Genomic DNA, 12,734 nt, shown 5'->3' on the forward strand with positions numbered 1-12,734 from the left:
TGAAAGAAATGAATTTATCAGGTAAGTTCTTACATAAATTATGTTTTCTTTCATGTAATTAGCAAGAGTCCATGAGCTAGTGACGTATGGGATAATGACTACCCAAGATGTGGATCTTTCCACACAAGAGTCACTAGAGAGGGAGGGATAAAATAAAGACAGCCAATTCCTGCTGAAAATAATCCACACCCAAAATAAAGTTTAACGAAAAACATAAGCAGAAGATTCAAACTGAAACCGCTGCCTGAAGTACTTTTCTACCAAAAACTGCTTCAGAAGAAGAAAATACATCAAAATGGTAGAATTTAGTAAAAGTATGCAAAGAGGACCAAGTTGCTGCTTTGCAGATCTGGTCAACCGAAGCTTCATTCCTAAACGCCCAGGAAGTAGAAACTGACCTAGTAGAATGAGCTGTAATTCTCTGAGGCGGAGTTTTACCCGACTCAACATAGGCAAGATGAATTAAAGATTTCAACCAAGATGCCAAAGAAATGGCAGAAGCTTTCTGGCCTTTTCTAGAACCGGAAAAGATAACAAATAGACTAGAAGTCTTACGAAAAGATTTCGTAGCTTCAACATAATATTTCAAAGCTCTAACAACATCCAAAGAATGCAACGATTTCTCCTTAGAATTCTTAGGATTAGGACATAATGAAGGAACCACAATTTCTCTACTAATGTTGTTGGAATTCACAACTTTAGGTAAAAATTCAAAAGAAGTTCGCAACACCGCCTTATCCTGATGAAAAATCAGAAAAGGAGACTCACAAGAAAGAGCAGATAATTCAGAAACTCTTCTGGCAGAAGAGATGGCCAAAAGGAACAAAACTTTCCAAGAAAGTAATTTAATGTCCAATGAATGCATAGGTTCAAACGGAGGAGCTTGAAGAGCTCCCAGAACCAAATTCAAACTCCAAGGAGGAGAAATTGACTTAATGACAGGTTTTATACGAACCAAAGCTTGTACAAAACAATGAATATCAGGAAGAATAGCAATCTTTCTGTGAAAAAGAACAGAAAGAGCAGAGATTTGTCCTTTCAAAGAACTTGCGGACAAACCCTTATCTAAACCATCCTGAAGGAACTGTAAAATTCTCGGTATTCTAAAAGAATGCCAGGAAAAATGATGAGAAAGACACCAAGAAATATAAGTCTTCCAGACTCTATAATATATCTCTCGAGATACAGATTTACGAGCCTGTAACATAGTATTAATCACAGAGTCAGAGAAACCTCTTTGACCAAGAATCAAGCGTTCAATCTCCATACCTTTAAATTTAAGGATTTCAGATCCTGATGGAAAAAAGGACCTTGTGACAGAAGGTCTGGTCTTAACGGCAGAGTCCACGGTTGGCAAGAGGCCATCCGGACAAGATCCGCATACCAAAACCTGTGAGGCCATGCCGGAGCTACCAGCAGAACAAACGAGCATTCCTTCAGAATCTTGGAGATTACTCTTGGAAGAAGAACTAGAGGCGGAAAGATATAGGCAGGATGATACTTCCAAGGAAGTGATAATGCATCCACTGCCTCCGCCTGAGGATCCCGGGATCTGGACAGATACCTGGGAAGTTTCTTGTTTAGATGGGACGCCATCAGATCTATTTCTGGAAGTTCCCACATTTGAACAATCTGAAGAAATACCTCTGGGTGAAGAGACCATTCGCCCGGATGCAACGTTTGGCGACTGAGATAATCCGCTTCCCAATTGTCTACACCTGGGATATGAACCGCAGAGATTAGACAGGAGCTGGATTCCGCCCAAACCAAAATTCGAGATACTTCTTTCATAGCTAGAGGACTGTGAGTCCCTCCTTGATGATTGATGTATGCCACAGTTGTGACATTGTCTGTCTGAAAACAAATGAACGATTCTCTCTTCAGAAGAGGCCAAAACTGAAGAGTTCCAAAATATTGATCGGTAATCTCACCTCCTGAGATTCCCAAACTCCTTGTGCCGTCAGAGATCCCCACACAGCTCCCCAACCTGTGAGACTTGCATCTGTTGAAATTACAGTCCAGGTCGGAAGCACAAAAGAAGCCCCCTGAATTAAACGATGGTGATCTGTCCACCATGTTAGAGAGTGTCGAACAATCGGTTTTAAAGATATTAATTGAGATATCTTCGTGTAATCCTTGCACCATTGCTTCAGCATACAGAGCTGAAGAGGTCGCATGTGAAAACGAGCAAAGGGGATCGCGTCCGATGCAGCAGTCATAAGACCTAGAATTTCCATGCATAAGGCTACCGAAGGGAATGATTGTGACTGAAGGTTTCGACAAGCTGTAATCAACTTTAGACGTCTCTTGTCTGTTAAAGACAGAGTCATGGACACTGAATCCATCCGGAAACCCAGAAAGGTTACCCTTGTCTGAGGAATCAAAGAACTTTTTGGTAAATTGATCCTCCAACCATGATCTTGAAGAAACAACACAAGTCGATTCGTATGAGATTCTGCTAAATGTAAAGACTGAGCAAGTACCAAGATATCGTCCAAATAAGGAAATACCACAATACCCTGTTCTCTGATTACAGACAGCAGGGCACCGAGAACCTTTGTAAAAATTCTTGGAGCTGTAGCTAGGCCAAACGGCAGAGCCACAAACTGGTAATGCTTGTCCAGAAACGAGAATCTCAGGAACTGATAATGATCTGGATGAATCGGAATATGCAGATATGCATCCTGTAAATCTATTGTGGACATATAATTCCCTTGCTGAACAAAAGGTAAGATAGTCCTTACAGTTACCATCTTGAACGTTGGTATCCTTACATAACGATTCAATATTTTTAGATCCAGAACTGGTCTGAAAGAATTCTCCTTCTTTGGTACAATGAAGAGATTTGAATAAAACCCCATCCCCTGTTCCGGAACTGGAACTGGCATAATTACTCCAGTCAACTCTAGATCTGAAACACATTTCAGAAATGCTTGAGCTTTTACTGGATTTACTGGGACACGGGAAAGAAAAAATCTCTTTGCAGGAGGTCTTAACTTGAAACCAATTCTGTACCCTTCTGAAACAATGCTCTGAATCCAAAGATTGTGAACAGAATTGATCCAAATTTCCTTGAAAAAACGTAACCTGCCCCCTACCAGCTGAGCTGGAATGAGGGCCGCACCTTCATGTGGACTTAGAAGCAGGCTTTGCCTTTCTAGCTGGCTTGGATTTATTCCAGACTGGAGATGGTCTCCAAACTGAAACTGCTCCTGAGGATGAAGGATCAGGCTTTTGTTCTTTGTTGAAACGAAAGGAACGAAAATGATTATTAGCCCTGTTTTTACCTTTAGATTTTTTATCCTGTGGTAAAAAAGTTCCTTTCCCACCAGTAACAGTTGAAATAATGGAATCCAACTGAGAACCAAATAATTTGTTACCCTGGAAAGAAATGGAAAGTAAAGTTGATTTAGAAGCCATATCAGCATTCCAAGTTTTAAGCCATAAAGCTCTTCTAGCTAAAATAGCTAGAGACATAAACCTGACATCAACTCTGATAATATCAAAAATGGCATCACAGATAAAATTATTAGCATGCTGAAGAAGAATAATAATATCATGAGAATCACGATGTGTTATTTGTTGCGCTAAAGTTTCCAACCAAAAAGTTGAAGCTGCAGCAACATCAGCCAAAGATATAGCAGGTCTAAGAAGATTACCTGAACACAGATAAGCTTTTCTTAGAAAGGACTCAATTTTCCTATCTAGAGGATCCTTAAACGAAGTACCATCTGACGAAGGAATAGTAGTACGTTTAGCAAGGGTAGAAATAGCCCCATCAACTTTAGGGATCTTGTCCCAAAATTCTAATCTGTCAGACGGCACAGGATATAATTGCTTAAAACGTTTAGAAGGAGTAAATGAATTACCCAAATTATCCCATTCTTTGGAAATTACTGCAGAAATAGCATTAGGAACAGGAAAAATTTCTGGAATAACCACAGGAGCTTTAAATACCTTATCTAAACGTTTAGAATTAGTATCAAGAGGACCAGAATCCTCTATTTCTAAAGCAATTAGTACTTCTTTAAGTAAAGAACGAATAAATTCCATTTTAAATAAATATGAAGATTTATCAGCATCAACCTCTGAGACAGAATCCTCTGAACCAGAGGAATCATCAGAATCAGAATGATGATGTTCAGTTAAAAATTCATCTGTAGGGAGAGAAGTTTTAAAAGATTTTTTACGTTTACTAGAAGGAGAAATAACAGACATAGCCTTCTTTATGGATTCAGAAACAAAATCTCTTATATTATCAGGAACATTCTGCACCTTAGATGTTGAAGGAACTGCAACAGGCAATGGTACTTTACTAAAGGAAATATTATCTGCTTTAACAAGTTTGTCATGACAATCAATACAAACAACAGCTGGAGGAATAGCTACCAAAAGTTTACAGCAGATACACTTAGCTTTGGTAGATTCAGCACTTGACAGCGATTTTCCTGTAGTATCTTCTGACTCAGATGCAACGTGAGACATCTTGCAATATGTAAGAGAAAAAACAACATATATAAAGCAAAATTGATCAAATTCCTTAAATGACAGTTTCAGGAATGGGAAAAAATGCCAAAGAACAAGCTTCTAGCAACCAGAAGCAATAAAAAATGAGACTTAAATAATGTGGAGACAAAAGTGACGCCCATATTTTTTCGCGCCAAATAAGACGCCCACATTATTTGGCGCCTAAATGCTTTTTGGCGCCAAAAATGACGCCACATCCGGAACGCCGACATTTTTGGCGCAAAATAACGTCAAAAAATGACGCAACTTCCAGCGACACGTATGACGCCGGAAACGGAAATAGAATTTTTGCGCCAAAAAAGTCCGCGCCAAGAATGACGCAATAAAATGAAGCATTTTCAGCCCCCGCGAGCCTAACAGCCCACAGGGAAAAAGTCAAATTTTAAGGTAAGAAAAATGTTAAATTAAAATGCATTATCCCAAATATGAAACTGACTGTCTGAAAATAAGGAAAGTTGAACATTCTGAGTCAAGGCAAATAAATGTTTGAATACATATATTTAGAACTTTATAAACAAAGTGCCCAACCATAGCTAGGAGTGTCACAGAAAATAAGACTTACTTACCCCAGGACACTCATCTACATATAGCAGATAGCCAAACCAGTACTGAAACGAGAATCAGCAGAGGTAATGGTATATATAAGAGTATATCGTCGATCTGAAAAGGGAGGTAAGAGATGAATCTCTACGACCGATAACAGAGAACCTATGAAATAGACCCCGTAGAAGGAGATCACTGCATTCAAATAGGCAATACTCTCCTCACATCCCTCTGACATTCACTGCACGCTGAGAGGAAAACCAGGCTCCAACTTGCTGCGGAGCGCATATCAACATAGAATCTAGCACAAACTTACTTCACCACCTCCATCGGAGGCAAAGTTTGTAAAACTGAATTGTGGGTGTGGTGAGGGGTGTATTTATAGGCATTTTGAGGTTTGGGAAACTTTGCCCCTCCTGGTAGGAATGTATATCCCATATGTCACTAGCTCATGGACTCTTGCTAATTACATGAAAGAAATAACCTTTATTAATTCATGTGGGTTTGAGATACAGTCTCGTCCACATGAATTAATAATAGTCACTTTTACTGGACTGGCTATATATGTATTCATAAGGGATTGGCCTTCCCTGTCTGTGCCTTTAAAAGTGGAGGTGCTGTCTGGTCATTTTATTTTTGGGCAATGACTCTTAAGTCATAGAAAGTTAAACAAAATGCTACAGTCTAAACTAATTTACAAAACATCAAGTAGCATAACAGAGAATTGGGAAAAGCAAATGCTCTAATGTATCAGAGCATTTTTAGTATTGCATTATTGCATATAACTATTTAAACCCTGCTAAGGCGTAAATAGTAAATTGATATTCTTCAATTACTATTTCAACAACTACGTTCATGCAAATGTTTTACAACTACAATAGAGGTACAGAAAATTATTTCCAACATCACAGATTATGTAATTGAAAAAGTTACAAACCTGAGCAATTTCCTCTGTTTTTCTCAACTTCTCTTCCCAAGTGACTGTCATTTCTTGGATCAACTTTTCAGATTCTTGTAAACGGTCTTTCAATTCTGGGGCTTTCATAGACTAAATAAAAGAATAAAAATATATATAAATAGTTTGCTTAAAATGAATAAAGTTCCCAATTAATGCTATTGATCAGCAGCTAGAACATGAACGATTATGTGCAAAGATATTATCATTCTAAGCAGTGTTCTCCCAAAAACCCATTTAATGGGCACATCACACCACTGATATTACTAACCACCCAGCGACACCTTAAACCAATATCATGCTAAAATGAGCTAATATTTAAATTTTTTATGTTTGTCCCTTTTAATGATAATTTGTGCATCAGTCTACTTGATGTTTTGTACTGTTTAATTTTTGATTCAGCACCTGGGTATCGCTTGCCGATTGGTGGCTACATTTAGACACCAATCAGCAATGCTACCCAAGTGCTGAACCAAAAAGAGTCCGGCTCCTAAGCTTACATTCTTGCTTTTTCAAATAAAGGTACCAAGATAACAAAAAATTGATAATAGGAGTAAATTAGAATGTTTAAAATTGCATGATATGAATCATGAAAGTTTCATTTTTACTAGACTATCCCTTTAAAGGGCCATAATACCCAAATGTTTAAACACTTGAAAGTGATGCAGTATAGCTGTAAAAAGCTGACTAGAAAATATCTCCTGAATATCTCTATGTAAAAAAGAAAGATATTTTACCTTAAAAGTTCCTCAGTAGCCACATCCCATTGTAAAGGACTTCTAAGCAGCATATCAGTATGTCTGTCCCGGGACAGCCGAAGGGATGAGCCTCGTGCACACTCATATTATTTCCCTATTCAGTGTAAGGAAGTTTACAATGAAATCTCATGAGAGTCAAGTCAAATCTCATAAGATCACAGTAAAAGAGTTCATGACCTCAGCACTGCTGATGCTGATTGGCTGCTGTTCATTTCTTCATTTTTTATTTTTGTTTACCTGCAGCTGGGCTGCAGCCGAGTATAACTTTTTACACAGAATTTACTCTGCTGAGCTGAGGAAAATGTGAGGTAAAATATCTTCCTTTTTTACATAGAGATCCTCAGGTGATATTTTCATACTGCATCAGTTTCAAGTGATTTAGCATATGAGTATTATGTCCCTTTAAGTTAATGTTCAATTATGCAATCATTTTTACTTTCCACAGCTTAAAAGGGACAGTCTAGTATAAATTAAATTATTTCATTATTAATCAACTTTCCAATTTACTTTTATCATCAAATTAGCTTTTTTCTCTTGGTATTCTTAGTTTAAACTAAACATAGGTAGACTCGTATGCTAATTTCTAAGCCTTTGAGGGATGCCTCTTATCACATGCTTTCTAAATCTCTTTTCAACACAAAGACAGAAAGTACACGTGGGCTATATAGATAACACTGTGTTCAGGCACAGAAAGTTATTTAAGATTTAGCACAAAACAATGCTAAATGCAAGACAATAGATAATAAACAGTCACTGTCATGTGATCAGGGGGCTGGAAGAAGGTTCTTAGATACAAGGTAATCACAGAGGTAAAAAGTGTATTAATATAACTGTGTTGGTTATGCAAAACTGGGGAATGAGTAATAAAGGGATTATCTATCTTTTAAAACAATAACAATTCTATGGTAGACTGTCCCTTTAAGTAACATTTATAAATAACAGAAAATGTTAAAGTATTACACTGCCCCATCTAGCAACTTTTATGTGGAGACCACTGCTAAGGTTTTGTCCAAAGTATCTCATATAAGTCACTGTCTTTTCAGAGTTGCATGAATGGTTTTAAAGGGACAGTCTACAATAGAATTTTTATTGTTTTAAAAACATAATTTATGCTTACCTGATAAATTTATTTCTCTTGTAGTGTATCCAGTCCACGGATCATCCATTACTTATGGGATATTAACTCCTCCCCAACAGGAAGTGCAAGAGGATTCACCCAGCAGAGCTGCTATATAGCTCCTCCCCTAACTGCCATTACCAGTCATTCGACCGAAAACATGCAGAGAAAGGAAAACCATAGGGTGCAGTGGTGACTGTAGTTTAATGGAAAAATTACCTGCCTTAAAGTGACAGGGCGGGCCGTGGACTGGATACACTACAAGAGAAATAAATTTATCAGGTAAGCATAAATTATGTTTTCTCTTGTTAAGTGTATCCAGTCCACGGATCATCCATTACTTATGGGATACCAATACCAAAGCTAAAGTACACGGATGACGGGAGGGACAGGCAGGCTCTTTATACGGAAGGAACCACTGCCTGAAGAACCTTTCTCCCAAAAACAGCCTCCGAAGAAGCAAAAGTGTCAAATTTGGAAAATTTGGAAAAAGTATGAAGAGAAGACCAAGTTGCAGCCTTGCAAATCTGTTCAACAGAAGCCTCATTCTTAAAGGCCCAAGTGGAAGCCACAGCTCTAGTAGAATGTGCTGTAATTCTTTCAGGAGGCTGCTGTCCAGCAGTCTCATAGGCTAACCGTATTATGCTACGAAGCCAAAAGGAGAGAGAGGTAGCCGAAGCTTTTTGACCTCTCCTCTGACCAGAATAAACGACAAACAGGGAAGACATTTGTCGAAAATCCTTAGTTGCCTGTAGATAAAATTTCAGGGCACGGACTACATCTAGATTGTGTAGCAGACGTTCCTTTTTCGAAGAAGGATTAGGACACAAAGATGGAACCACAATCTCTTGATTGATATTCCTGTTAGTGACCACCTTAGGTAGGAACCCAGGTTTAGTACGCAGAACTACCTTGTCTGAATGAAAAATCAGATAAGGAGAATCACAATGTAAGGCAGATAACTCAGAGACTCTTCGAGCCGAGGAAATCGCCATTAAAAACAGAACTTTCCAAGATAACAACTTGATATCAATGGAATGAAGGGGTTCAAACGGAACCCCCTGTAAAACATTAAGAACTAAGTTCAAACTCCATGGTGGAGCAACAGTTTTAAACACAGGCTTGATCCTAGCTAAAGCCTGACAAAAAGCTTGAACGTCCGGAACTTCTGACAGACGTTTGTGTAAAAGAATGGACAGAGCTGAAATCTGTCCCTTTAAGGAACTAGCGGATAAACCCTTTTCTAAACCTTCTTGTAGAAAAGACAATATCCTCGGAATCCTAACCTTACTCCATGAGTAACTCTTGGATTCGCACCAATATAAGTATTTGCGCCATATCTTATGGTAAATCTTTCTGGTAACAGGCTTCCTAGCCTGTATTAAGGTATCAATAACGGACTCAAGCGTTCAATTTCCAAGCAGTCAGCTTCAGAGAAATTAGATTTTGATGTTTGAAGGGACCCTGGATCAGAAGGTCCTGTTTCAGAGGTAGCGACCAAGGTGGACAGGATGACATGTCCACTAGATCTGCATACCAAGTCCTGCGTGGCCATGCAGGCGCTATTAGAATCAATGATGCTCTCTCCTGTTTGATTCTGGCAATCAATCGAGGAAGCATCGGGAAGGGTGGAAACACATAAGCCATCCCGAAGGTCCAAGGTGCTGTTAAAGCATCTATCAGAACCGCTCCCGGATCCCTGGATCTGGACCCGTAACGAGGAAGCTTGGCGTTCTGTCGAGACGCCATGAGATCTATCTCTGGTTTGCCCCAACGTCGAAGTATTTGGGCAAAGACCTCCGGATGAAGTTCCCACTCCCCCGGATGAAAAGTCTGACGACTTAAGAAATCCGCCTCCCAGTTCTCCACTCCCGGGATGTGGATTGCTGACAGGTGGCAAGAGTGAGACTCTGCCCAGCGAATTATCTTTGATACTTCCATCATTGCTAGGGAGCTTCTTGTCCCTGCCTGATGGTTGATGTAAGCTACAGTCGTGATGTTGTCCGACTGAAACCTGATGAACCCCCGAGTTGTTAACTGGGGCCAAGCCAGAAGGGCATTGAGAACTGCTCTCAATTCCAGAATGTTTATTGGTAGGAGACTCTCCTCCTGATTCCATTGTCCCTGAGCCTTCAGAGAATTCCAGACAGCGCCCCAACCTAGTAGGCTGGCGTCTGTTGTTACAATTGTCCAGTCCGGCCTGCTGAATGGCATCCCCCTGGACAGATGTGGCCGAGAAAGCCACCATAGAAGAGAATTTCTGGTCTCTTGATCCAGATTCAGAGTAGGGGACAAGTCTGAGTAATCCCCATTCCACTGACTTAGCATGCACAATTGCAGCGGTCTGAGATGTAGGCGTGCAAAGGGTACTATGTCCATTGCTGCTACCATTAAGCCGATCACCTCCATGCATTGAGCTACTGACGGGTGTTGAATGGAATGAAGGACACGGCATGCATTTTGAAGCTTTGTTAACCTGTCTTCTGTCAGGTAAATCTTCATTTCTACAGAATCTATAAGAGTCCCCAAGAAGGGAACTCTTGTGAGTGGAAAGAGAGAACTCTTCTTTTCGTTCACCTTCCATCCATGCGACCTTAGAAATGCCAGTACTAACTCTGTATGAGACTTGGCAGTTTGAAAGCTTGAAGCTTGTATCAGAATGTCGTCTAGGTACGGAGCTACCGCAATTCCTCGCGGTCTTAGTACCGCCAGAAGAGCACCCAGAACCTTTGTGAAGATTCTCGGAGCCGTAGCCAATCCGAATGGAAGAGCTACAAACTGGTAATGCCTGTCTAGAAAGGCAAACCTTAGATACCGGTAATGATCTTTGTGAATCGGTATGTGAAGGTAAGCATCCTTTAAATCCACTGTGGTCATGTACTGACCCTTTTGGATCATGGGTAAAATTGTCCGAATAGTTTCCATTTTGAACGATGGAACTCTTAGGAATTTGTTTAGGATCTTTAAATCCAAGATTGGCCTGAAAGTTCCCTCTTTTTTGGGAACCACAAACAGATTTGAGTAAAACCCTTGTCCTTGTTCCGACCGCGGAACTGGATGGATCACTCCCATTAATAAAAGATCTTGTACGCAGCGTAGAAACGCCTCTTTCTTTATTTGGTTTGTTGACAACCTTGACAGATGAAATCTCCCTCTTGGGGGAGAGAATTTGAAGTCTAGAAGGTATCCCTGAGATATGATCTCTAACGCCCAGGGATCCTGGACATCTCTTGCCCAAGCCTGGGCGAAGAGAGAAAGTCTGCCCCCCACTAGATCCGTTCCCGGATCGGGGGCCCTCGATTCATGCTGTCTTAGGGGCAGCAGCAGGTTTCCTGGCCTGCTTGCCCTTGTTCCAGGACTGGTTAGGTCTCCAGCCTTGTCTGTAGCGAGCAACAGCTCCTTCCTGTTTTGGTGCAGAGGAAGTTGATGCTGCTCCTGCTTTGAAATTACGAAAGGAACGAAAATTAGACTGTCTAGCCTTAGGTTTGGCTCTGTCTTGAGGCAGGGCATGGCCTTTACCTCCTGTAATGTCAGCGATAATTTCTTTCAACCCGGGCCCGAATAAGGTCTGCCCTTTGAAAGGTATATTAAGCAATTTAGATTTAGAAGTAACGTCAGCTGACCAGGATTTTAGCCACAGTGCTCTGCGTGCCTGAATGGCGAATCCGGAATTCTTAGCCGTAAGTTTAGTTAAATGTACTACGGCATCTGAAATAAATGAGTTAGCTAACTTAAGGGCTTTAAGCTTGTGTGTAATCTCATCTAATGGAGCTGATTCAAGTGTCTCTTCCAGAGACTCAAACCAAAATGCTGCTGCAGCCGTGACAGGCGCAATGCATGCAAGAGGTTGCAATATAAAACCTTGTTGAACAAACATTTTCTTAAGGTAACCCTCTAACTTTTTATCCATTGGATCTGAAAAGGCACAGCTATCCTCCACCAGGATAGTGGTACGCTTAGCTAAAGTAGAAACTGCTCCCTCCACCTTAGGGACTGTTTGCCATAAGTCCCGTGTGGTGGCGTCTATTGGAAACATCTTTCTAAATATCGGAGGGGGTGAGAACGTAACACCGGGTCTATCCCACTCCTTAGTAACAATTTCAGTAAGTCTCTTAGGTATAGGAAAAACGTCAGTACTCGCCGGTACCGCAAAATATTTATCCAACCTACACATTTTCTCTGGTATTGCAACTGTGTTACAATCATTCAGAGCCGCTAACACCTCCCCTAGTAATACACGGAGGTTTTCCAGCTTAAATTTAAAATTTGAAATATCTGAATCCAGTTTGTTTGGATCAGAACCGTCACCCGCAGAATGAAGCTCTCCGTCCTCATGTTCTGCAAATTTTGACGCAGTGTCTGACATGGCCCTAATATTATCAGCGCACTCTGTTCTCACCCCAGAGTGATCACGCTTACCTCTTAGTTCTGGTAATTTAGCCAAAACTTCAGTCATAACAGTAGCCATATCCTGTAATGTGATTTGTAATGGCCGCCCAGATGTACTCGCCGCTACAATATCACGCACCTCCCGAGCGGGAGATGCAGGTACTGACACGTGAGGCGAGTAGTCGGCATAACTCTCCCCTCGTTGTTTGGTGAAATATGTTCAATTTGTACAGATTGACTTTTATTTAAAGTAGCATCAATACAGTTAGTACATAAATTTCTATTGGGCTCCACTTTGGCTTTAGCACATATAGCACAGATATCTTCCTCTGAATCAGACATGTTTAACACACTAGCAAATAAACTAGCAACTTGGAAATACTTTTCAAGTAATTTACTATAATATGAAAACGTACTGTGCCTATAAGAAGCACAGAAAAAGTTA

General features: G+C 40.3%; 1 protein-coding gene across 1 annotated transcript in view; it reads right to left on the bottom strand.

The window, feature by feature from the left end:
- The window catches only part of KIF13B (kinesin family member 13B), a 654,496-nt gene that overhangs the window by 334,381 nt on the left and 307,381 nt on the right, over positions 1 to 12,734 (bottom strand). The window contains exon 12 of the mRNA XM_053709534.1: positions 6,008 to 6,118. Coding sequence (XP_053565509.1) covers positions 6,008 to 6,118 — 111 coding nt within the window. The remainder of the gene's footprint in view (positions 1 to 6,007; positions 6,119 to 12,734) is intronic.

This window comes from Bombina bombina, chromosome 4 (assembly GCF_027579735.1).
Source record: "Bombina bombina isolate aBomBom1 chromosome 4, aBomBom1.pri, whole genome shotgun sequence".
NCBI classification, from domain to species: Eukaryota; Metazoa; Chordata; class Amphibia; order Anura; family Bombinatoridae; genus Bombina; species Bombina bombina.